Source organism: Pteropus vampyrus, unplaced genomic scaffold, assembly GCF_000151845.1.
Source record: "Pteropus vampyrus isolate Shadow unplaced genomic scaffold, Pvam_2.0 Scaffold139, whole genome shotgun sequence".
NCBI classification, from domain to species: Eukaryota; Metazoa; Chordata; class Mammalia; order Chiroptera; family Pteropodidae; genus Pteropus; species Pteropus vampyrus.
Genome location: NW_011888920.1, coordinates 2,698,189 through 2,724,791, shown reverse-complemented (window position 1 = coordinate 2,724,791; position 26,603 = coordinate 2,698,189). Strand labels below are relative to the sequence as shown.

General features: G+C 36.2%; 2 protein-coding genes across 2 annotated transcripts in view; one reads left to right on the top strand and one right to left on the bottom strand.

Moving 5' to 3' along the window:
- Positions 1 to 212: 212 nt before the first annotated feature.
- Positions 213 to 25,032, bottom strand: AASDHPPT (aminoadipate-semialdehyde dehydrogenase-phosphopantetheinyl transferase). The gene is made up of 6 exons (XM_011368132.2): positions 24,704 to 25,032; positions 22,876 to 23,101; positions 11,903 to 12,024; positions 11,122 to 11,283; positions 4,171 to 4,242; positions 213 to 2,383 (listed from the first exon to the last, which is right to left on the bottom strand). The coding sequence occupies exons 1-6, from the start codon at positions 24,884 to 24,886 to the stop codon at positions 2,219 to 2,221; spliced, it is 930 nt and encodes a 309-aa protein (XP_011366434.1). The 5' UTR covers positions 24,887 to 25,032; the 3' UTR covers positions 213 to 2,218.
- A 98-nt stretch (positions 25,033 to 25,130) lies between these two features.
- The window catches only part of KBTBD3 (kelch repeat and BTB domain containing 3), a 28,872-nt gene continuing 27,399 nt past the window's right edge, over positions 25,131 to 26,603 (top strand). Inside the window, exon 1 of the mRNA XM_011368131.2 lies at positions 25,131 to 25,299. The gene's annotated coding sequence lies outside the window, so the exon portion shown is untranslated. The remainder of the gene's footprint in view (positions 25,300 to 26,603) is intronic.

The window sequence follows — 26,603 nt, the reverse complement described above, 5'->3', positions numbered from 1 at the left end:
AAAGCAATACATGCATGTTATCTGGAGGTATGATTATAAGTAACAAAAAATAAGCTAAAAGAATTGAAAGAGCTTGCTCTGGTGACAGGAAATAGGAAGACGAAGGTAGTAGTGTTTTTCATTTAGAAAAAAAATTTTTGAGATCTATTTGACTCTTTAAACTATTTATATGTGTAACTTTAAGAAATAGAAAAACAAAATCTAGCACAGTATTTGGCTCATAAAAATTCAATGTTACTCATTTTATTATTATAATGACAAGACAGATGATAGTTTTTCATATCACAATTACATTCATGCTAGGGATAACAATGCTTCCTCTATTATAAATGCTACTTCGCCTTTTTAAAACATTATTTACTATGACTGTAATATTCAGGCATGCTTAATCAAATAAAAAATTATAAAACATTCCAATTTTTTACTAAGCAAAGTATCTAGTTTTATTCAATGTACACACAACCTTCAATTTTAGTAACAGAAACAATGAAATTATTTCAATTCTTGATATTTAACAAGAACAAGACTAACTCCCCAAGACATGCACTACAACCATATACTAGAATTCTGTCATCAATATGATGGTCTTGGCATCTTATATATTATGTTCCCACTTTAAATTAAGTCCTATTTACTAAAAAAAAACAGGCAAAGACAATAAACAAGCAGTTCATAAAAAGGGAATACAAACGACCAATAACAACACTGATGTATTAACCTCATTTGTAATGAAATACAAATTAAAAAAACTAAGGTACAATTTTTCACTTATTTAGGCAAAGATTAAATTAAAAAAAAAAAAAAGTATCTACAGTTGACCAGGAAGTATGTAGATGGGGCGTGACAGGGTGGTCATACATATAAAACTGGAAGCATAAATTGGAAAACCTTTTTGGAAAGCAATTTGACAATACTTACCAAAGCTCTAAAAATGTTTAATCCCTTTGAACCAATCATTCCACTTCCTAAAACTTTCTCAAGAACATAATTAAGCATGTACATCAAAATGTGGTTACAAGGATATTCATTGCACCACTGCTTACAGTAAAATCTGAAGACAATCAAAATGTCTAACAAAGTGGGAAAAAAAAATGAAGAAGAACTTTGTGGCACATCTTCCTTTTGGCAAGCAGTGGGCTTCCCCTCAAAGCCATTCCCCCAACCTTGCCTTAGCTTTTTTACCAAGAGTCTGCTTCCCATGGAGACTAATTATGTCAGATCGACTTTCACAGTGACCCGATCTGAGTCAAGGAAACTGAGGGAAAATGTTCTGGGGGTCTGTGGGAAATGTATTTCTCACTGAAAAAAACAAGAGGCAATTTTATGAAGATGTAAAGCTGGAAGTAACAGCAGCAGCTCTTATGACCAGGAGAGAGACAAGCCTAAGGCAAAACAAGCTAAGGCCGAGGCAAAAAAGTGTCCTTAACGACACCTCTGAACTGTGCTATGTGAGGTAATGTCCTCGGATACTTAAGTAATTATATCTGGGCACTGCTACCGCTGATCCTAACTGATATTAGTCACACAAGAGAATACTTAGACCAGTAAAAGTTATGCCACAGAAGTATATTTTTATAAACAGTAGATGTGCAAATAAGAGGGAAAAAATAACAAAACAGTACGTTCCCATTAAAAGAAAAAACAGGTATAATAATGTGAACTTATCGGCCAACAAAAAGGTCTGGAAAGATACTCCAGGTTTTAGAAATAGTTATCTCTGAAACAGTTCTCTCTGAAAGATGGGGATTTAAATGTTTTCTTTCTGCATATTTGCATTTTCTTTTTTTTCTAAAATAAGCATGTAGAGGCATACCTCAGAGACGTTGTAGGTTCAGTTTCAGACCACTGTAATCAAGTGAGTCATAATCTTTTTGCTGGTGAGAGGTCTTGCCTTCCATTTGTAAAAAAAAAAAATGCAACACCTGTGAAGCGCAATAAAACGCAGTGCAATAAAATGAGGTATGCCTCTATCACTTTAAGATTCTGTCTCCCTTTCTATTTCTTCTGTCAAACCAATGCAGTTCTGGGGAGGAAGAAAAGGTAAACATGTATTCTACCAAGCTATCTTGAACTGGGAGTATGCTTTTTTAGTAGGAAAAATTATGTTTTTTTCTTTTTTAAACTGTTTTGTGAAATGAAATTTGATATTATCAGGCATTTATATTTTAGTGAATACAGAATATTACAAAGTTTTGATTTCCCTTTGTTACTTATCATATCATGACTTTGTACCATTTCGTATTAGAATTTCTTCTGTGAAGCAAAAACAGTCCCAAAATGAAGGATCTTCAGGAGTCATAGGAACAGCAGATGATATTAAATCATTAAAGGTGAGAATAGTAAACTGCCTCTGGGATGGTTTAGAATCATCTTGAGATGAAACCTAAAAGGGATAAAAATAGATTACCTCATTGTTACACTGCATGTTAATCTTATGATCAATTTTACAATTGAGAAAATATAAGAAATAAGACCAAATTACATTTTAGTAATATTAAATTACAACACAGGATTTCTAGATGACTGCTTTTATTCCCTTTATTAGTGTTGCCAATATAACAAATTAAGAAAAATATAAAATAACCCAATTCTCAAGCTTTCTGTACTTAACAAAACCCTGTGGTATTTGTTTAAAATGTAGACTTACTGAGCCACACATCCAAAAATTCTGATTCAATAGATGAGTTAAAAGGGATCCCAAAATATGTGACAAGCAAGTGAGTTATTTTGATAGCAGGGGGCACTAGGCAAACTTCTTAGAAATACTCTAGAAGGTAGATATGGTAAAACTCCCATAACCACATAGAGATGCAACACTTCTTTAGGAATGAATCGTATGACACTAAATTTAAACTACAGTTGTTACTCTGAGATAGTGCCCCTGTTCACAACTCAACCCAATGTAGACCTTCTTTAACATTCTATACGTTCTACTTGGGTTTTAAATAATGCTTTAACAAGGTCAGTATCTATTTTATGTGACTTCTATCTCACAACTATGCTGATACGGTCATCTCAATTTTATAGATGGGCAAATTCAGGCTCAGGAAGACCAACCGATTTGCACCAGCTCAACAGAGGTTAAATGACAGACCTGGGCCTGGAACCCAGGTCTTTTTGAATAGCATCCTTGTCTTTTTCCCACTATGTCATGCTGCCTAAATAGGCTCCCTCCACTGAAGTATAAAGGAAGTACTCCATGTGCACGTTACAAAAAATGTAAAGCTCTATGGAAACGTAAATTATTTGTATGGAAGGTAGAGAGGAGGTAAGGTAGGACAGGTACAAAGACAGGTAACCTGGATCAAAATATCTTCAGATAACAGGGGTCAATTTTAACATGCCACCCCTTTCTAAGAAAGATAATCTATGAGGAATTTTAATCCTTTGTTAATCTATTAAAGGCATGGTCTGTGGACTGAGCTATTTTTCTAGAGAGAATGATGTATATATTGGTCACACCACATTCTCTCACATGGATTCCCTAAAAACAATGATATGCATGTAGTTTCGATTATTCTAACATCATCAGTACTTCTGAAATACCACTGCGGAATCACAACTATATGGCAACTATATGTAGGCTGAGAGTCCTTGACCCTAAGTGTTTTTTTTCTCTCCCTCCACTTACCAATCAACAGCAGAAGAAAGTAAAAACAGATTTTGATTGGAAGAATTGAGACTGATGTTATTCCACAATGTGACAGAAGGTCCCTCAGATGTTTGACATTATAACTTTGGGAATAATTTAGAATTACTATAAAAGGGAAAAGGGGTTTAATTTGCTAGATAATTCTACTACTCACAACCTGTCAACTTGGTACCCTTATATTTAAGACAGTCTCAATTCACCAGCAAGTAAACCACTGTTAAGATGACTAAGTGATTTTCTTGAATTTCAACTATGCTAGTACCTCAACTATAAACATTAGCGCAGTATTACCAAAGTTTTTCTTGCAACATTTAAATATTTGAAAGTAAAGCATACTTAAAATTTTCTGTGAAATCGCAGATGATTTTAAGGATTTGATAAAAACCACTTCTAAAACTATAACCTAAAAACAAACAAAAACCCCTTCTAACCTGATATAAACGAAATGATTGTTTCTACCAATAAAAAACAAACAACACTGATTCATGCTTTTAAAATAGAAGTCAGAGGAATCTTACATCCTGATGTCTAGATCCATCTGGTTTCCTAAGAGCTACTGCAACGAAATGGTGCTCATCTATTTTGCTTTCCTGAAAAATAAAAGGTAAGAAAATAAATTACTAAATATGTAAACTTAGACTTTTATTTACATTTTTTAAAAAATCTCAACATCTCTGTATATACATATATATACACACACACATATATACACACATACCCTTCCACCCCAAATCATTTAAGAAGTCACATACTTTTGACCCTTTAATCTAAAATATTTCAAGATATATTTCAACAACAAATATTCTCTCACATAACAAGAGTAGTTAATAACTGATAAATTTAACATGGAAATAATATTTAAATTTACTATCTGCATTCCAAACTTTTGAATTAATCCAATAATGTCCTTTATAGCATTTCCTCTCCTCCAGTACAAGAGGCAGTTTAGGGTCAAATACTTCAGTTGTCATGTCTCACTAGCCTTTCCTTTGATATAAATATTTTAAAATAGAAGCCCAATTCTCCCCCTTTTACTAGTAGGACACTTATTGCTCATTTCTGGTTTGTCTGATGTTTCTTAATGATTAGATTTATGTGACACATTTTCAAACAGCAGCCTACATAGATGAAGTGTCCTATCTAGAAGCACATCTAGATAGCCATCTGTCTCACTGGTGACATAAATTTTGTATATGCTTAAAGTTAGCATTAAAAAAAGTTAAGATTGCCAACACTGGTTTATAAACATTTGGTCAACTACATACTATAGCCTATGAAAAACCATGGTGGAATTTTATAGCTAAGAAACAGAATATGTAATTTCCTATTTTTCCCTATGTATGAGACAAAATGGAGGAGAGAGTTAAAGCAGTTACCAGAGAAAGGTATGAACAACTATAAAAAACTAAGCAAGTGTCACTGAAAAAGCACATTACTAAGGCATTCTTCCATAAGACATCAGCTGAAATAGGAAATTGCAATCGTTAATCGTATTACTTCAAGACTGTTCATCTTTTCCCCTCTTATCTCCATACCTTACTATATCCAAATGAGCAGAAAATGAAATTCGGTAAGGATAAATTTAGGAAAATATGTTTAAAGAGGAAAAAATATAAGTAACTAAGTTATCAGAAAAGATTTAATAGATCAAAGTTATTTTCTCTTTAAAAACAAGCTCACAATATTTATTATAAACAAAACTATTCTTTATGATACCTGGTTCTCCCATTCTTTACACTGAACATTATAACACACAAGAGATGTTTTGGTTATACTTTAGGAAAACCACTTAGATCAGCACAGTTCTGTAGTATCTGTACCTTAGGTGAATATCAGAGGTAATCGTGGGCAATAAACGGTTTTCTCATTCACCCTATCCACTAAAATGCCCTGCTATATTTATTTACTTATCTTGTTACAAGCCAAATTTCAATGAGATTGATTTCAAAATAAAGATTTATCTACTCAGACATCATCAGTATCATATATACATGAAATATGACAAGAGCAAAACTAGAAAAGCCATTTCACAACAGCTCAGTTATCAAACATTAATACTCACTGCCCCACTAGAATAAAGCTCCACGAGGGGATGAACTTTGCCCTAAATTCTTTCTGCGCAGGACAAGACTTATAGCTAGCTAGGTAAGCTAGTTCATTCAATGCTACTGAACTTAAGCTTTAAGTTTAATTTTTATACTTTCTAAATTTTCAAGATTTTCCTAATCTTATAATATTTATCCACAAATTTATTGTGAATAACAAAATGTCTTTATAATCTCCAACAAACCCAAAGGAACCAAGAACATTTTATCTTTTTAAGACATAGTTTAGCATTAGGTTACAAAGATTATTCTGCTTCAGTAAAATTACATGTCCTTTTCTTAATATGTGATTCCACCTTATGAACAAAGTGAAATAAAATTTTAAGCTAAAACTTAAAACATTCAAATTTCACAATTTGGTCCCAATGGAATCAATCAGTCATAAATGTTAACATTTCTATTTTTTAAAGCACTTTCCTTTCAAAAAATAAAGAATTTCTACTTCATCTAATTGCATCATTTGAAACTTTTTGGTGGTAACTTTCTTAATAGAAACTGGTTATAAAAATTAAGAACCTATACAAATATAAAATTCTTCTTGGAATAATATTTCCTGTTTTTTCTAGAGTATTATTTTTCCAAGTGTGAGAAACGATATTCAGGTAAGTGAAAAATCCTTTGAATTTGTTGTAATAAACAATGAATTCTTGATTATGTTCAAGCTAAATAAGATACTGCCCCTGCCCTCAAGGAGCACTGGGGGAAATAAAACAAAGAGATAAATACAGAGATTATGAGGCAAAATGTGGTATGTCATAAGGAAGAAAGAAACCTTGATCATAAAGGAAATAAAGAGAAGGCACCCTTGTTGGGCATAAGTTGTTAAAGGACAAGGCAGGAAGAAGACTGGGGGTAACTGGGTGGGTGGTGTGTGTGTGTGTGTAGCTATAAGGGAGGTCATGGAAGAATTAGAACAAATATAAAGAGAAGCGGGCTGGGGATAGTCAAGGAATAACAGACAGCAGGTTGTGATTTGGCCGCAATATGGAGCATATCTAAGGAAATGACAGCTGAAGACTGAAGAAGGCTGAAGCAAAATAATGGAACAGAAACCCAGACAGGAGCGTATCCGTATTAGTCCATGTCATATGCAAAGAGTGCCCACACTAGGGAAGTGGCAGGGGCCACAAGTTTTCAAAAGGAAGCATGTCACTGCTAACTAGACAGACTGGTATGAAAAGGGGAGGAGGAGGAAGGGAACCAAAAATGGGTCTGGGCTTTTTATCTTGGATGGTAGTACCATCAAAAAAGCAAAGTTGGAAAAAGAGAATAGCTTACAGAGCAATCTGCAGAATTCGAGGTGTCTGTGGAATCTTAAGACAGAAATACACAGTAGTGAGAAATAGAGGCATCTGAAGAATGGAAGAATTTGAGTTAAAGACCTGTTAGTTATACACAGAAAGGTAGAGTGTTTGAGACTACTAATTTTGAGTGTAGATCCCTGAGAGGAATACTTAGGAAAATGTTCACATTTAAAGGGCAGCAAAGAAGTGCATTTTTTAAGTGAGTTTCAAGGGTTTTGTCCTCTTTTCGGTACACTTACAGATGGTTTCATAGATTACCTTCCACTAACAGCTTTTTAATGAAAAGCCTATCCTCTCCTTAAGGGTCTCGGCTTCCATTTCACAGATACATACGCTCTCTTCTTGAATGCTGTTAAATACGCTAAGCAGATATTTTTTAAATCTTCATATTCTTTATAATTTTTCACTTACAATGCTGAGTCTTCAAGGAAATAAATGCTCTTTTTGCTCTTAGGATGTAGAATTTTACCATATATCATATGATGGCACTGTCCTTTAGTTCTGTTGAATGAGGACAGTATCCTAGCTTTCTGCATCATTTTCTTGAGTGCCAGTAGATACCTTCCAGAAGCACACCTGGAGTTAAGGTTACATATATGCAGCCTCGCCCCTATTTCTGGTATCCTGCCGGCATTCTTTTAATGTTGCCTGCAGAACTAGGGTTTTTTTTTTTTTTCAGCTTAGCTAACCAGATCTCACACTATGAAGATGTATAAGTCTGAAGTAGTTCAGTTATTCACTGGCTATATGCATTAATTAATAAACACTACAGTCTCTAACATGTAGCGCTTACTAGGAATTTGTCCTGTCTCCCAGGCAATAATACTTTCTTTAAGGCCTGTGTACTTAAAGACAGTCACCAAATACACATGAGAATAAAACCTCGCCATGGGCCTAATGGTATTTGGTCACGACTCTGGCTGTTTCAGGAAGTGGTATCTCACAGTAGGAAATGAAGCAGTTCGCTGCCAAGTTGTCCTGTGCAGTTCTTCATCTGGAGTTACACGTAAAAAGTAGAGAAAGACTCAACCTTCTTCGTACACCTTGTTTTCAGTTTACTAAAGGAGCTAGAATCCACAGTGGGGGAATTCTCTTGCCCTTTCCCTTTAAACAAGTTCTAACAACTCATTTTCTCTTTCTCTGGATGAAATCTTGAACAGATCTCATAAAATGGTACTGTTAGTCACTTCTGAATCACTCTCAACTTAGTTACTCTGGATAGAGATACCTTGTCCTGTTTGATCCACAGTTTTACTCTCACTTCAAAAAGTACTTCTTCCTCTCACCAACCCAGCTCAAACCTAATTCAGGTTTGGAAGCCTCCAATAGGGAAAAGGATTGATTTCATTTCTCTTCCTAACTCCAGATCCCCTCTGCTCACTAGGCTGCCTCTAGTTCTAGAGTAGGTAAATTCAGTGTGTACAAGTGAAAATGGGAAGGGAGGAAAGAAAGGGCAGTGAAGATCATTCATGCCACAGTTACACACTGAAATCGCAGTTCTTCCTCAACTCCATGCCCAAAGGCTGGTTCTTAACTTGTGGGGTGTTCTGGAGATGCCCTGACAGGAACCTCCCATCTGTGCTCGACTCCAGGTATGCCTCCCTTGGCTCTACATTCATCATCGCCCCCTTCAACCTCTGGTTTCTGGCTGCCCACCCCACCAGACTCATTCTGTTAAATTCACTCTCCCCGCCAGGCCTGTTTACAGTGTAATAAACCATCTACACTTAAATATACGCACCTAACATAGATGATTTTCTTATTTTTGTAACTGGTACAATGAACAAAACACTCAGAGACATTTAGTAAAGAATTTAATTATTCTTCTATGGCCACCTTCAAATGTTGCCCTGATGGATCTCACTTCTCAGCTCCTGAACAAGCCTTTAGGCAAACACCATAACTCTTCAGTCACATTCGGCTTAAAGAAAAACCCCATTTCAATCCTAAAACAAATGCACCATCTCCACATTGGCCTCGTCTTGCTCTTCTATTATTCTTCTTCCACTCTAGTTTCCCAGAGGTAGGTGGCAGAGTGGAACAAAATTGGAGGAAAAGGGCAAACTAATGACCAATGCTATTGTTGACTTGGAGTTTTAGAACTCTGGGTCATATCAAGTATCTAAATGCTGGCTTATCTTATGGGGTAGTGGCATCTGTAGAATTATCAGAGAAAGAACTAGTTCGTTCTTTAGTTCTGTACCATTGCCTGACTTTTAGTTCCTGCCCTTGGCAAATAATACACAGTGGAGTGCTCACTACCGCTTTCTTTTGGAGTTCCTTTTGAGTAAAGCCCTTTCAAGACACTTTAAGCCTAATGGCTACCAGTTTCCATAGCATCTATTTGGTCCTCAGGAACTCAGACAACTTTGCAACCCAGAAAGGTGAAGCACAGCTGGCCCAATCACTGACTCTTCCCTCCTCACCCTGCTACAAGGCCTACTCCATCTGGCACTGTTAACAATATAGGATTCCCCACGAGTGAAATGGCTGAGATTTACCCCTTTACGTATTAAAGCAATTTACAATAATTTTGGTTATAATTTAAAAAGCTGTACTTTTAAAATATAGTATCCTAAATATAATTCACTCTTTAATTGACAGACTTCCTACCTTATTTAGTATGTTAGCAGTTTTGACACAGCTCTCTCAAAATACTTTCTCCTCTTGGATCCCCTAACACTATTGTCTTATTTTACTTCTAATTATTTTGGTCATTCTTTCTTGGTCTCCTCCAATCCACCTTTAAATGTTAGCATTCTCAGGACTTTGTTCTAGGGTATTTCTTCTAATTTAGGTAATCTCACAACTGCAACTTTAAATCCCATGGCTTCAACTACCATGCACATGTTAACGATTATGAGTTTTTCCCCTCTGGCCCAGCCCTTCATTCTATTCACCTACTTGACACTTTCACTTGGATGTGTCTATGGCATCTCAAACTTAAATCCCACTTCTTCTCTAATATTCAGTTTCTCAATTGATGGTCCTGTAAGTCACTGAACAGACATAACATCTTTGACACCTCAATTCCTTAACTTCCACATACCATCACAGACAGGACTTGGTCTTAAATACAAATCTGATCTTATCACTCTCTACTTAACACCTGTGAAATTCTTTTCAGAAAATTAGTGAACACCTCATATTTTATCCATTCATCATTAATTCTTTATTCGGAGGATTGACCTTCTCTGCACACAATTCAGGTGATAACTGCAGGAATGACCACATTATTATACAACCCATTTGCCGGGCTCTGGGCACCTGACAAAAGCTGAATCGAGCAAAGAAAAGCACTTCCTTGGCTACAATGATTGCTCAGGAGATAAGCACCTGATGCAAGCTAGGCCAGGGAGTCTTTTCCCCAGGACTTTAGGACCTGGAACAGAAAGGGAGTTCACCAACCTCTGTGGGTTTTTATACTGTACACATGTGGCAGCCATGTTTCCTGCCACACAGACCACAGAAGTTAAAAAAGCTGGTGTATAGAATGAGAAAGGGGATGGGAGAAAACCAAAGCCAGGGCATATAGAAAGGCAAAAGTAAAATATTAAAAAGTTCTGAGTTTCCAGTCCCTAATTCTAGTTAATTTTGAGGCCCAGTGACATGAAACACTCTAATAACCTATAATAATGGCAATGTGGCTTAAATCTGTTTGTTGGCTTTCTCTCACTAGCAACCAAGAATTGCTAGTGACAGAAACCAAAGACTGAAAGAGACTAAAATCTTTAACCCAGCCCATAACCAGTCTGCATGATCTTACCAGTCAACCCTAAATCTCCTCATCACGATAGAGCCCAAACAGTTTCTTTTGGTTGTTTATACACAAAAGATCTTCCTATTCCAGGGCCTCTTTTCCCTTTCCATTTTAGTTAACTCACTAGGACTTATTTATTAAGTATCAGCTTAAATGTTATGTTCTCAGAGTATCTGTGACTTCACATTCAGAGCACCAGGACTGGATTCCAGCTGTGTCTTGCCGCTCCAAATTAATCTCACATACATGTACAAAATAAGGAAATTCTTACAGTTACAGCAATTCTGATATATTTCTTACCTCAAATGCCCATTCTTTTTCCTCTTCTCCATCCAGAAACAAACGTGTTTCTTTATAAACCTGGCCTATATCCAGGTTTAATGGAGAGATATCAAATTCAAGCCTTTGCAATTCAAATCCTAGTCCAACACCTATGGCTTTTATGAAGCTTTCTTTCAGCGCCTAAGATACAAAGAAACATTTTCTCTTAAAGCTTTTAATAAATAAGAATTTTCGTAAAATCTACAGGCCCAACACATCTGGATTTTAAACTCTACACTACATTATGGTTATAAGCTATTTTTTCACTCTGATAGTAGCATGAAGACAAACCAGCTGTGGATCTTAAGGCAAATCATTTAAGCTCCCTGTACCTCTATTTTCTCATGTGTTTGTTACAACAGTACTTTCTTCATAGGGCTGTTATGATCATTAAATTAGCCAACTTATAAAGGGCTTACAGTCATATCTTTTGGCATACAGTAAATTTTCTGTTTGTTAAATAAGACTTCATGTGTTTAAGCTCCTTTAAGATAGAAAACATTAAACATTATAAAGAGTAATAAACAGATGTCTTGCTTTAGCTTCAAAAATACCTTGTAATTGAGCGTTAAATGTATGTTAAAAATTTTTAAATGTCGTTATAATGTAATAAGGTAAACCAAAAAATCATGAAGTTCCCAAGTCATGACATGTACTTCAACACTGGATGAACTACCAGGTAACCAAAAAATTTTTCTATTTTTAGCAAAGATAATGAAACCATCAAACATTTAGTCTCAAAATGTGAAAGAAATTATACCCAATTCCTATAAAACATATCCAGCTGAGTCCATTCATCCTTAAAGCTTCTGATTGTTTCCCATTCTTTGTTGGTAAACTTTCTTTTCATAATATGAAAGAATTCTGAAATCGAACCACGACCTGTCAATTGAGGAAACAGAATTAAAAATTGCAGTTCTATTAGTAAATCTGTTAAAAATAGCGCAGAAAAGAAAACTATAAGCCAACCTTACTTCTGAATAGTGACAAAGTAAATTGGGAATTAAAAGAATAACACACAATGGCAAGCAGGGTTTAGCCCAGAAAAAGGTTAGGTTAATAGAAACAGTGAAAATCCATGAATTACTAAATAATTAAGGAGAAAAACCATATGGTTATATCAATAGACAACCCCCAAAAATTTTGATAAAATTTAAAAGCCAAACATGTTTAAATTCTAGTTAGAAGAAAACTTCCTATACATGATAGAATATCAGAAAGCCATGTAAGAACTCTTAAAATAAAGTAATACTATCCTGAGGTTTAATATTTTACATTGTTATATAACAGTACAAAAAGAGAACAATTTCTTTACTATAAGTTTTTTGGAAATAGGTAGAAAGCTAAGAACTGTTTTTTTATTCTAAGTTAACATCATGATTGGAAAATATACACTTATTTTCTTCAAAATAATTGTTTTAACATGTTTTCTAATTTGACTTCTCCAAATAAAATATTTTAATTTCTATTATTTTGGGGATGCTATGAAATAGGCTTATTTTTTTAAAAATCTGAAGTATATCCCTAGTTGTTTCATAGATGACAGAATATCACATAGCATTCTAAAAATAAATGACAAATAAAAGAATCAAAGAATCTGACTCCCAGAGTTAAGGGTTAAGACAAATGAAAACATACGACTTTCATATTATATATTTTTTTTAAATATTAGAATTATGTGTTTATTGACCTTTACTATTAGGCAGGAACTATCATCGTTCATTTATTTATTCTGCAAATATGCAGAATATGTACAAATATTACACAAATACGTACTGAACTAATGATTAAAACAAATGGGTCACGTTTCTTGCCCTTACACACTCACAGCCTAAGTGGTCTATCAGAAAGCCTGGCCCAAGGTAGGTGAACCACATGTTTACTATATGAATAAACGAGTGTTAACAATTACTTGTAAGTTACTTCCTAAGTTTTCTTCTGCCCCATTATTTTCCAGAAAACCTCTCGAAGGTAGTCCCTCTGCAGATTCTATTAACAATCTGTCTACTCTAACTCCAACTCTCATTTCTAAAATATCCACCTCCAAAATCTGACATTCTTAACCGGTTGACTACAACTCTAAAAAAAGGACAAGTGCCAATATAGTATGTCTGGGTTAAAAAAAAAAAGATGTCAAATCCCTCTATTTAATGCTTTATTGGCATTTAATTACTAACTCACACTATGGATTAAACAATTAGAAATCCTATTATGATTATTCACATTAAAAACATCCAAGTGCTAGATGTTGGAAATATCATGATGAGAAAACAGACATGGCCCTTATCTTCATAGAGAGTTTACAGTTTCTCCTACAGTAACCAAGTACTTTTCCCATAGTTATCTCAAGGGCAGAAAATATTAATAGCCAGTTCTCTCTCAAAATTAAGATTGCCCCAACATCCTGACTTCAAAACAGTCAAAACAGTCTCCTCTTGTTTAGCCAGGAAATATTTCTAAAGGCCTTACAATAACATGTGGCCCTTTAATTCAAGAAAAAGATCCTCATTTATTTTCAAGTTCATTAGACTCATGTAATTCATCTAACTATACTTCTTAGTCCTTTTCTAAAGAATAACTTTACAATCCATTTTATGAATTCAATTAATGTCTATTGTTTTTATTTGTTCATATTAAAATAAAAAATTATTTCCTAAAAGTAACCCAGCAAAGTTCTAGTCACTTCATGGAACGTCGCTGAAATATTAAACTGTGATCTTAGGAGTCTCAGGGCAGGGGATTCTTACCCTTTTGAGGCCATGAACCCCTTTAAGAGTATAGTGCTTATTCTTCTACACTTTCCTTAAAGCTCTTAATAAAAACAGTCTTGTTAAAACACAAGCATCACTAGTACATACTGGCTTAACAAATTACATACTAAAGAAAGTAAAGCAAGCAAACTTGTAAAAGTGATGTAAGTAAATCTGAAGATTTTAAATACTGAGAGAACTGTATCTACCTAAATCATGAACTGTTTCCTCTTGAACAGATTCTGGCACTAACAGTGGAAATAATAATAAGAAGAAAAATAATATCTTGGATGTTGAAGACAGCATTATAAATTTTGAGTGGAACTGTAGTTTAACAGAATACCAACCAAAAAGCCTAAAATTTAAAAAGATGCTTTTTGTAATCTATAGTGTCATTTTATTTGCTGGTTTCAAGTTATAATTTCATAACCTTCAAGAAGCCCTCTGATTTTTAACTAAACACTATAAGGCAATCAAGGAAAAAAAATTTAAATATGCATGCTAATAAAAAACAAACTGATTAACATAAAAAGCAATCTAGCACAATCACTAGAAAGCAATCATATAATTGATTATGTGCAGCTAAAACTACCTGATGTGCATGTTTTCACATACTTTTGAGAGCATCTTATCTATTCCACAAGAGGTTTGAGAGCAACAGAAAAAGATGATTTTGTAAATATTCTGCCAAAGCACAAAAGCGCCACACTGTGGCATTATGGTGGAAATACACAGGGTGAGTACTCAAGTACTATCAAGGAAATTGAAATTAAAAAGAAAAACCAAAAAACAGTTGGAAATACCAGAATAGCACATTTATCTCTGAAACTATCAGAAGACAGCACAATTATCGGAGACGTAAGTTGGTAAAGCCTCCTAATACCATCACATATTCACTCATGTCTGGTACAATCTTCACTTTAATCATTCTACTGCACAGGTAAGAACTGAGGTATACACAAAGTATGATAAAATGAAGCAAAATTTACATAGAACTACTAACCAAGTTTTAAAAAACAAGATCTTCCACCTTAAAGCTTAATCTTTGGGGAAAGCGGTGTTACATACTAACTTAAGTGTTCTGCAGCAATATCAACTAATTAAAGTCACAGAGCAATGAGGAAGCTTATTAAACATACTTTAGTAACCTACGACAAAATAATTTATAGCCAACACCCTTAGCTGCTATTTCAAGTCCATGGGAAAAAAAATCCTACTGGTACTAGAACCTGAAAGCTCATCTATATATCCATCTCTCTCCAAAACAAGGTCACCGATATAAATAGTATTTCAGTTAAAGTTTACCAGTTTTCTTAAAGAAGAGGGATCGGTTATTTCAGAAGAGAGTTGAGTAATGTCCATCTGTGTGCTTTGAAGTAATGAAATTTAGCTTTGAATAAATCATATTAGAAATTCTAGGAGTTTCATTTTTTAAGTACTGGATTACATATAATCTCGCTTGCATGGAAAGTGACAGTCTTCTAAAATTTGAATATGTACACAATAATGCTGGATTTATCAGCTATGACCAGGAATTTCTCCAGGTACAAACCTAGAATAAAACATAAATGTCTGAACTAATATAGGTTCCATAAACCATATGCACAAAGCCTGTAGTACATTACTGACAAAGGAGCTCTTTGAACCCTCAGCACAAGTGATTTACAGCAGAAAATGCATTGGATTGAAATGTCGACCTAGGCTTGAAAGTCTCTACTTAGGCAGTCCTGAACTGCAGCTACTCTCAGTGTTTATTTAAATGTCCATTTATCAAAAACTACATGTATCAACATACACAGGCAAGAAAATGGCCTACAGAGCTAGGGCTACTTGGCTGCAACTGTGTCATCCTTCAAGTAAAGGGAAGGACTCCAAAAGCAGACTAGAGGGGCAAAGGGTGGGGCCACCCTGAGGGACCAGAAGACAGCAGGGAGCCTCAGGCCTTGAAACCTCATGTAATTTGCTCTGCTAGGTTTCCAACTTGCTAGGGACCCATGATGCCTTTTTTCTTTCAACTTCCCCCTCAAGGGGGAATATCTATTATTCCATGCCAGGTCCATCACTGTATTTTAGATGCAGATGACTGTTCAATAGTTTTACAGGTTCATTGATGGAAATCTTTCCCCATAAGGGATTATACACAGTCTCACCCATATCTGATTTAGATGAATCAAATGGTGAGATTAGGAATTTTTTGAGTTGATATTTAGATGACTTTGGATTTAAAGTTAATGCTGGAACATTAAGAATGCTGAGGTGGGGTAAACTGATTTTGTATGAGAGATGAATGTAATTTGGGGGCACAGAGGATGGACTATACTGGGTTAAACGGTGTCTCAAGTTCATGCCCACCCAGAACCTCAAAATGTGACATACTCTGGAAACAGTCTTTGCAAGAAATATAATCAAATTGAGGTCATGTTGGATTAGGGTGGCCCCTATTATCCAAAGACTGGTGTCCTTTTAAGAAAAAAACTTTTAGACCCACAAAGAGAATATAGGGGAAAAGACCATGTGAAGATGAAGGCAGAAACTACAGAGATACAGGCACAAGCCAACGAATGCCAAGGATTGCCAGGAAACTAGGAAGTGGCAAAAAAGTCTTTCCCAGAACCTTCAGAAGAGCATGGCCCTGTCAACACCTTGATTGACTCCAGCCTTCAGAATTGTCAGGGAATAAATTTCAGTTGTTGTTAAGACACCAAGTCTGTGGTACTTTATTAGGAGCCCTAGGAAACGAATACACTGAAGAATTTAACCTATATACAGACACACACACACTCTTAAGACCTTTCACGTTATGATGGTGTAGTCAAATGTGCAAATCCTGGCTTCATAACTTCTTTTAATGTTATTCATTTACCATTTCTATGGCTGTTTCCTAAGCTATAAAGTAGAACCAAAGAGTTGGTAATAAACATGTTAAGTATCCAGAACTAGTAAGTACTTAATAAATGCTAGCTCTAAGGTTGCAGGAGTATTTATTATTGTTAAAGGTATAACCGCTTTTGCAAATTGTTTTATCAAGTCCTTTGTCCATTCATCAAATAAGTCTTCAATGGTTTTCCTATCAATGATTACAAACATTTTATATATTAACAATGTTAACCTTTATCTGTCATATTTGCCACAGATATATTCCCCGGTTTGTGAGGGAAACGATTTAATGTGAAATCCATCACATCTGCTGATTTTGTGGTTTCTTGCCCTTCTACATTTAAAGGGTATCCTCCTTATGAAGTCTTACCAAGTATACAATTCTATTGTGTTCTAGAAAGTGTTACTAAAACCTAACTCTAATTATATTGTTGTGTAGTGTGAGACAAGGATCTAATGGCTTTCTGATTATTTCACTCATAAAAAAAGTGGGCTACAACCTTTTTCTTTGTTGGCTCTGTAAATTACATTTAATAAAGTGCTTCTCAAATATTAATATGTCTAACAATAACCTAGAATATTGTTTAAATATAGAATCCTTGGTTGTATCTAAAAATTCTGGCTCAGTAGGTCTGGGGTGGTTTCAAGGAATCTACACTTTTAATAAGCATCCTTGCTGATTTTAATATCCTGACCACCATTCTTGACACAACATTCTATACATATAACAACTACCACAACCACCTTAGAGCTGACATTTATTAAGCACTTTTAATAATTCCATGCATTTTACATGTTTATTCCTAATCTATCCAACTCTGGTGGTGGTAGAATTATTTAGCCATCAGGATGTAAAACATACTACATTCACATACACAAAAAATTCTAGAGAAATTCAAGATTTAAATGTTAAAAAAATGGCAATTTTAGAACAAAATCTAGGAGACTCCATAACCTAGGAGTAGGAGTAAATCTTTTATCAATTTTCTTTTCAAACAAGACAGAATTCAGAATTATCAAGAAAAAGATAGGTATATTTAATTAAATACAAAATAAAATTCATATATAGCAAAAAATATAACCAAATTCAAAAGATAATATAAATACTGGACTCTTAACTCTCCTAGCTGTCTGTTCTTTTGCTTATAAAATTTAATATAAGTTTTAAAAAATGGCAAGGCGAGTTTCCTCTCACTATATTTTTCATACTCATCTTAGATACGTTTTTCCATGAAAACTTTAACTACATTTACCCTAGTTCCATAGATTTTTTCAGATTTTTGTACTTGCAAATCCTTAAACAGGTTATCAATAAAATCTAACATTGAGAGGCCATATATTGTAGAGTACAGTGCCTAAATATATGGGATTTGTAGTATGGGTTCCAATCCATGATCTCCTGTTTAACTGAATCGTCTTCGGCAAGTGTCTTAATCTAGTCTATAAAATAATTATAGTACAGTTGGCTTTTGAACAACACAGGTTTGAACTGCACGGGCCCACTTATATGTAGATTTTTTCCAATAAATACAGTCAGTCCTCCATATCCCCGAGTTTCACAACTGTGGAGTCAACCAACTGCAGACTGAAAACAATATTTTCAATCCAAGGCTGGAAATGTGTAGACACAAAGGGCCAACTGTATGCAGTGTTCTACACCATTTGATATAAGGGAATTGACCATGTGCAGACTTTAGTATCTGTGGGGGGTCCTGGAATCAATGCCCCGCAAATACCAAGGGATGACTGCAGTTAAGTTTTTGGGAAGTCAAAAGTTATACATGATTTTCGACTGCATGGGAGATCAGTGCCCGAGTTGTTCAAAGGTCAACTGTACTTACATCCTAGGGTTAAGTGAATGAAATTTCTAATGCATAGAAGACATTTAACACAGTGTCACACACATAGGAGTTGCTCAGTAATTACTAGTTCTACAATGTGACTCCACTCAAATGCCCTGTACAGTAGAAAAGACCTATCCAGTAACTGGGAAGCGGGAATACCTGAAAAACCTGCCGGTAATCTGGTTTTTCAGTAAGGAGTTCAAAGTACAAAGGGAAGTGTGACTTATTTAAGCTATTTACAGGCTCTGAATCTCCAAGTTTTAAAAAAATGCTTTACTTAAGCACATCCTGCAAAATGCAGATCTAGAAGAATGTAGATCAGCCTAGATAGAAATGATGGTGGAACAGACTGCAGCAGCAACAAAGCTGAAAACTGAATCTGAGGGAGATAAAAATGGAAGAGAGAAAAGGCTAGAGAGATAAATAGAGTAAAGAAGAAGACTCCAAAGAAGAACTATTTTTAATCATAACTCACTGATGAGAACAGTTTATATTCTAACTAGCATCTGATTTAAAAAACATTTTTCATTGTAGTTGTGTTCCCATTTTTTCATTTAAACAAATGTAGCATGTTAAGTGAAAGTGATACTAACTATCATTTGTACATTCAATATTTATTGAACACATGCTATTGCTAGACATTGTTAGGTACTAGGTATACTGTGGCAAAAACAAAACAACATGGTTCCTGGACTTACCTAATAAGGAAGAACAGTCCTTGCTGAGGAGACACTGGCTACTTACCCTTCCAGTCTTAGGTACCCAAGGAAAAAGTAGTGAGAACAGCATAGGTATCAGCATTTTTTGCAATGACTCTGGACATGAAAGTCCGTTACATTCAAGGTCATAAAAGATGTCGTGTAGACAGAAAACAGTGAGCAAAGGGAGCAGGCAGAAATGCAAGTTGAGAGATAAATGGGAACAAAACAAAAGGGTCATGTTAAAGGGACTAGATATTATTATGAACCAAGCGAGGAGTTTTAAGAAAACTGCCATAAGTTTGTTTAAAGACCACTCCAACTCTGTACAGAGAATGTATTAACTGGGTGCGGACAAAAGTGAAAAGGAGAAACCAATTAGGAAGCCATGAAAACAGTACAGGTGATGGTAGGGTGGAAGGAAGCAAGAAACAGGCCTAAAGACTTTCCCAGCTATAACATAATACCACCACGTGCTTTATACATACTGTACTTAAATTACATAACAGTTGTTCTAGAAAACGGTTCTACAATACTGGTCATTTTAAACTATTAAACTGGTATTAAATCTCAAAATGTTGAGTCATTTTGTGCTGCCAATTAACATTCAGAAAAATTTATAAAGTTAAAAAGGTATAATCATGGGGAAAATTTTTTTTGGTCTTTTCCCAAATTTAAATAATTTTTATACTGTATCTGTCTTGCCTTATTTTGTAAATATGGGAAGAAAACAAACTGAACAGTTCTTACAGCTATGCTCTTATGATATATAAATAATGATAAATGGTAGATAAAAATTAGAAAAAATAAAAAACAACCAAAATTTCTCAACTGGGTGCAGCAAATTATGATGACCTACAAACCACTTTTCCCTCCAGGGTTAGAAATGTAATGCACTAGCAGTTTATTTATACTAGGGTCCCCAATATCTTATCCCTCTAATCTAGACATTCTTTTAACAAATATTTACTGAGTGCCAACTATGTATCAGTTAATTTTGTATAAGGTGACTTTCTGCATTATGCAAAGAATAAAGTGGTGGTTGCAATCATCTCCTTAATAGTGGGCATCAGGCTAAAAGAAGAAACCCACAGCTTCATAGATCCATTAATACAGCAGCCACAGTTGCAATAGGAGAACTGGGAGAGGGAGGGAAATGATTTCCACCTAGCAGCAATGGCTAATGTGACAAGAAGGAAAGATGCCACAAGTTCCTATATGTTTATCTGCAGACAAAATGGGAGTAATGGCACTGAGGCTTTCAATATACTAATGATGCCACCAAAGACTGACTCAATCTTGAGAGCTGACAATCTAATAACAATGTCCAGTACAAAGTACAACATTTCCCTTGTTGCTGTCCATCGTTTTATCCTCCATCATTTAGCAACTCTTGCTCAATCTCCCCACTTATTCTGATAAACAGAGCAATTTGAATGAATCTCCAGTGAAGTAAACCAGGGTCTACTTCCCACCTTCAGAAATGCTGTGTCCATTCGTACCTCAGAAGTAAGTGACACAATAACAATACCAGTGACAATTAGAAATGATCTCTTGCCTTATGTTCTACTGAACATCGTAGCTTTTTGGCAATGCACCAGCCAAAGAATAGGAAAAGGTCTGGACACTGTGATTAGTCAAATAAGATTAATAAATGTCGAAGGGGGTGGGGGGGGGCGCGCAGATATCTTAATAAAATACAATTAACAGGAAACTGACTCTACAGTTAATGCTCAATTATGCTATCATTTATTAAGTTTCAATTAGTAATTAGTTGTTTATCCAGTACTGACCAAAGCCAACATTGTCCGTCAAGACAACTGGTGGTAAAATCTGCGTCTCACATAATATCCAGACAGGTATCAACCTGATGAGCCAACCATTATTGTATAATTATGCTGATAGCATTCTAAATAACGATGGCCTCTCTGATAATTTCTGATTTTAGGAAAGGTTCATATAAGGACAGTAAACTATGAAAGCTTATGGCCTGGTTCCCATGCTCACTCTAACCCTCTACACCAGTGGTTCTTTCAGAATAAGCCTTCTATGACCATGCCGAAAACCAGATTCTCGCCTGAGAAATAGGCACATGTACACACAAAATAAAACAATTTCAGGAAGTTAACAAAATTACTTGATGTTTATCCAGGGATTAGGTCAAGAACCCATTATTGCTAGTAGAACCTCCTGAGCAAAGACTAGGGTTGTAACAGAAAGGTTTATGAGCAAGTCAGAGAAAAAGTAGCCGCGGGAAGATTCAAGGTAAAGATACCATGAGATGAAATTCACAGCCATGCTCTGAAGCCTTACTATAGCAGCAGCAGAGTATTTATTCATTTGACAAATACTCATTGAGCATTATTATGACCTATGTAAAGTGCTGAGATGTGATAGTGACCAAACTCAGATGTAGCTAACATCGTTTCCGCTCTTGTGTGGCTTATAAGGACCAGGGGAAAGACATTATCCTGATAAATAAGACGATCATCCTGACAAATAATTAAACTGAGGTGAAAGGTAACCAGTAAATAAGTTATCAAAGCAGTAATGGGGGTGGGAGATAAAGTTAATACACATTTTCCAGACTCAGGGAAACATAGCAAAGATCCTGAGGTTGAGATAATGTGGATATTAGGAAATTGCACTATGAAATTAGGAAGATGTTTCTCTTATTAACAGCTTTCCTCTTGGCCTGTTACATACCTTTTCATAAAAAATAATACTATATTCATTTTAGGGTGGTTGGGACGATTAAATTGGAGTATGTAAAGCACTTACTAAAATGCTCTGGTACACAGTAAGTGCTCACTAAATTGTTAGTGATGAATATTATAGTTAAGAGGACCTGTGTTCTAGTAAAATTGCCTGGGCATACTCAACCTCACAATGGTAGCAGTTCCTACAGCCACCGATTACAAATTTCTGAGGCAAAATATAAGCAACTTAAATATTTTAATTGCTTGCTCTTCATGTTTACTTATATAAATGTATTACAAAGAGCTGTATTTAGATATAGCACAAATACATGTTATCTCTTTCTAACAATATACTTTATCGAGATTATTTTTTAAACAAATCAACAACTTAATGATGATTCTGAGAAATACTTAAGTGAAACAAAGTTCTTACAATATAATTGTTTTGAATAGAATGCTACTCAAAACTGACTCAGGTCCAATTTAACATCTATTACTTAAGACAAATTAAGCTATTAAAAACTATTTTTTATGAAATTTAAGTCTTCAAAAATAGTTTCAAAGTAAGTCTTATTTAACAAGCTAAGGCATAAATCAAAAAGACAATTTTTACATTTTCACTTTGCCTCTAGGCAAAGCATTATGACTCCCCAATAACGGAGAATCTATCCTTTATGTAGAAGTCTGTTAATGTTCAAAGAAATATACCCTTCTCAGAAATATGCTCTTTCAAATACACTCTCTTTGAATGTGTTGAGCGCATTTTTTTTAAACTTAAATATCTACATCTCCTGACCTGAGATTACTCAGTAGGTAAGAACTGAGACAAGATACCTTATTCCGTACAACAAAAATTCAGCATTACCTGGAAAACTAGTCTTCATTATATCAATCCCAACTTGTAGCTCAGGTTCAGCAGCAAGTACAGCATAGTCCCCTTGATGAGAGATGTTAAAGTTGAAATTGGGGTAAGGATTCAATGAGTCTTTTGCAAGAACTGGCTTTCCTTTTGCAGTTCTTTGCAAACGAATATTATTCCAAGGAATATGCAACTTCTCTGCAACTAATTTCCTTATCATCAGACGACCAGCCTGTTAAGTAAATAAAACGTTTGGTATGTATAGGTACACTGCCTGTAACACACAAAGAAAAGTCTATTTTTGTGGTTTCTAAAATATTCATTTAAAAAAGTATGTAAGAATTAAATAAACTGCATTAAGATTTAAGCAATGCAAGGAGGATAAAAGAAAAAGTTAAAGTTTCTCCTTAGTAATTCCCTCCCCTCAAGAGGTAACCAATGTTAACTAGTAGGCATTCTTTCAGGCTTTTTTCTAAGTAGCTAAATACATGTTCATTTGCATAAGCTTTTGTGCTGTCTACATGACCTTATATATGAGACCTTAACACATGCAGTATTTTACCACGTATAACCTTTTTAACTTGAGTAGGGGAGTATTTCATGTCTGTACGTTAACAATCTGGCCTGTGCATTTTTAACTGTAGTATAGTATTTTCATAGTTATCAAGGAACTACAACTTGATTTGTCCATTACTGGACATTTCAGGCTGGCTCAAGTTTTTGCTATTACAAAATTCTCCAGTGAGCAAACCTGGTGTACCTAGATCTTTATGCATATGTGCAAGTATTTCTAGATCCTATATACTCACCATCCAGTTTCAACCATTAGCTATGCATGACCTATCTTTTTTTACATATACCCCATCCACTCTTTCCCACCTCCACCTAATAAATTAAGAAATTACCGAAATCACACAAAAATGTTCAAGGGTATAAGATGACAAAGTATATAATATTCTGTAAAATACCTTTCAAGTTTATTTTCAACTCTAACACTGACTTATAGAAACTCTAACACTTTCAACATCATAATTTCTTACAATTTATAAAAAAGTACAAAAAATATTCACCAACATACCTTCAAAAACTACCAATTAGTCTACATTTCAAATGAAAACGTATTGCGACATAGGGACAATTTCAAGAAATGACTGTCAAGAAATGCAATGATGATGGTAATTACTGGCTGCTTCAAACTGCACTATATAGAATTTTGAAATCCAAATTCCCATTTGTGCTTAAAAATGCATAACTAAAATAAGCATTTCGATTTAAAATACTGTTTCCCAAGCTATATGCCTGAGACTAAACCCTCCTTGGGCTTCCATTTCACTGGTAAAAGGAAGCTGGACTAGGCCTCTTCGTTCCTGGGTGTGTGAAGACAAACGAAGTAATACCGTCAATATTTTGGGCGGCCTACCACGTGCAAAGTGCCCTTGGAAGAGTGGTGGGATATTTAATGGGCAGACTAAGGATGTGATATGGGCCCATGCCAAGAAAAAAATATTTGATAACAAATAAAAATGTAAAAATATGCATTACGAGGAAAAAATCCCACCTATTTTATGGTTTAATAGGGTTTCTACTTTCAATTACGACAGGGGAGGGGCTAAGTTTTACAGAGATCGAGGCCTCCTAAGCGACTACAAAGGCCCTCGAGACCGGGCCGTGCGCACAGATTTGGCAGCGCCAACCACTAACTCGCAGAAGCCCACAAGTGAGTTAGAACGCGGGCGTCAACTCTAGGAAGGGAGGGTGGGGTGGTTCTCCATGGCTCACCCCACCTCCCCCAACATCTGTTTCCTCGGCTCAAAATACCAAAGACCTGTAGTACCATGGCTGCCTTAGCGTCCCGGGCAAAGACGAACTGGCCAATACGCTCCTTCTCCTCGGGCTGGATCGACCGCACCGCCAGCAGCCATTCGGCTCGGCTCGGCAGCCAAGTGCCGCAGGAAAAGGCCCAGCGCACACCCTCCATTGCTGGCACCAAGCAGAATCTCTTGGCGGGTAAAACCATGCACTAAGAAGGTAACTCGCCGACACCTCGGGCCTGATGGCGCGGACACTAACGTGACCCCACCCCCTTCTTCCCTGCGCCTGTGCGGAGGGGGCGGGGCGTCGCATTACGTCCAAGGGCCCGATGCCCACCGAGAGCTTTCACTTCCCCGCCCCAACTCCGCCGCCTCCTGCTCTAGGAAAAAGCCGCTGCGGGCGGTGGCAGAGACCCGCCTCTGCGCTCTGCGGCAACGTGTGACGTCATGCGGGGCGGGGCTTCGGAGGCGAGCGAAGGGAGGGACCAAGGCCTAGAGCCGGATAGTTACGCCACTCGCACTTAGAGAAGTGCTAACGGGACAGTGGTGCAGGCCAATCGCAATCAGTCTTCTGGAGGCTGAGAGACTGGGGTGGAGACTTCCGAGACTGCAGTTGCAGGTGGGTAATCTCTGGGGTCTGTGGGAGTAGTGGGATGATAGCGCCTTATTTCTGGGGATAAGGATCGGCACCTATGACCCACAGAAGATTATTCCCTTGGCTTCAGCATCTTCTGCTGCCCCTTCATATTCTGGGCCAGGAGAGGTTTCCGCGGCCGGGAGGGGTCTTCATGGTGCTCCCTGCACGGTGGCCCTGAGTTGCCATCTAACTCCCTACCCCCAGCCCCTTGGGTTGGAGCCCCTGCTCACCTAGGACACTTCCTACCCTAAGCAGCCACCCACCCTGAAACCCCCCTTCGGAGGCTGGGGCAGCCTAGGATTCAGGCGCCCGCCCCGCCTGAATCCTAGGCTGCCATCGAGCAGCTGGGCTAATGCTGACCCCTGTTACAGCCATCAAGTGACCCAGGTGTTGTTTTGTGATTGCCAAGCCTGGACCAGAGCCCTAGGGAGAATACTGAGGATTCTATTGTTGAGGCACCAGTGGTTCTACCACATCAGAGGTCCTTGCTTTAAAAGCAGCACAACCAAGTTAAATAACTTCAGCAGCCCTTCAGAGTTACTCTGTGCCTTTGCTCAGTTATTTTCTTAAACTTTATGAAGGTACATATTGATGTCTTCATTTCCACAGTTGTTCCATGTAGCCTATATAAGTGACTTATATGAAAGTCCTCGTGATTAAAGTCTCTTTCTGCTTTTGGTCTAGGGAGAAGTTGATTTCTGCAGATTGTAAATGCCTGTCTATGGTAGATTAAATGCTACACTGTAGGATTCAGATTCCCTTTTCCTTTGGCTGCCAAAGAATGCCAAACAAGGCTAGCAGCAGTAATTAATACAATTATCTGAGGATTACTCCTATCCTCTTTAAGATGGATTCTATTGAGTTTGTATCTATACTTGTTTCCATTAGCTTTTTGTGGTAACTTGAGCCCTCTCCAGTCCTTAGAAGGTAAATGGGATTTTGAACACACAGACAAATCTTCATAGGGCTGTAAAATGAATTACTGGATTGACAATATCAATTTAGATAATACCATTGAAAATCTGTGTCAGGTGCCATATTTAAGATCTGTTTACCACCTGCAGAGAGTTTACAATCTGGCAAGGCAGATAAAACGTACAAAAAAATTGAAATGAGAAAATGTATAGATATGTAAAGTATAAGGTATCAACAATGATCATAATGTATGTAAGTATCATATAACTTTTCCATTGTCTTTTTGAACTCATTTTTATAATTTTGGTATATTTTGTTTCCAAAACACTTCTATATTCTATGTATTTCACATGTTCTAATTGCAGTAATTA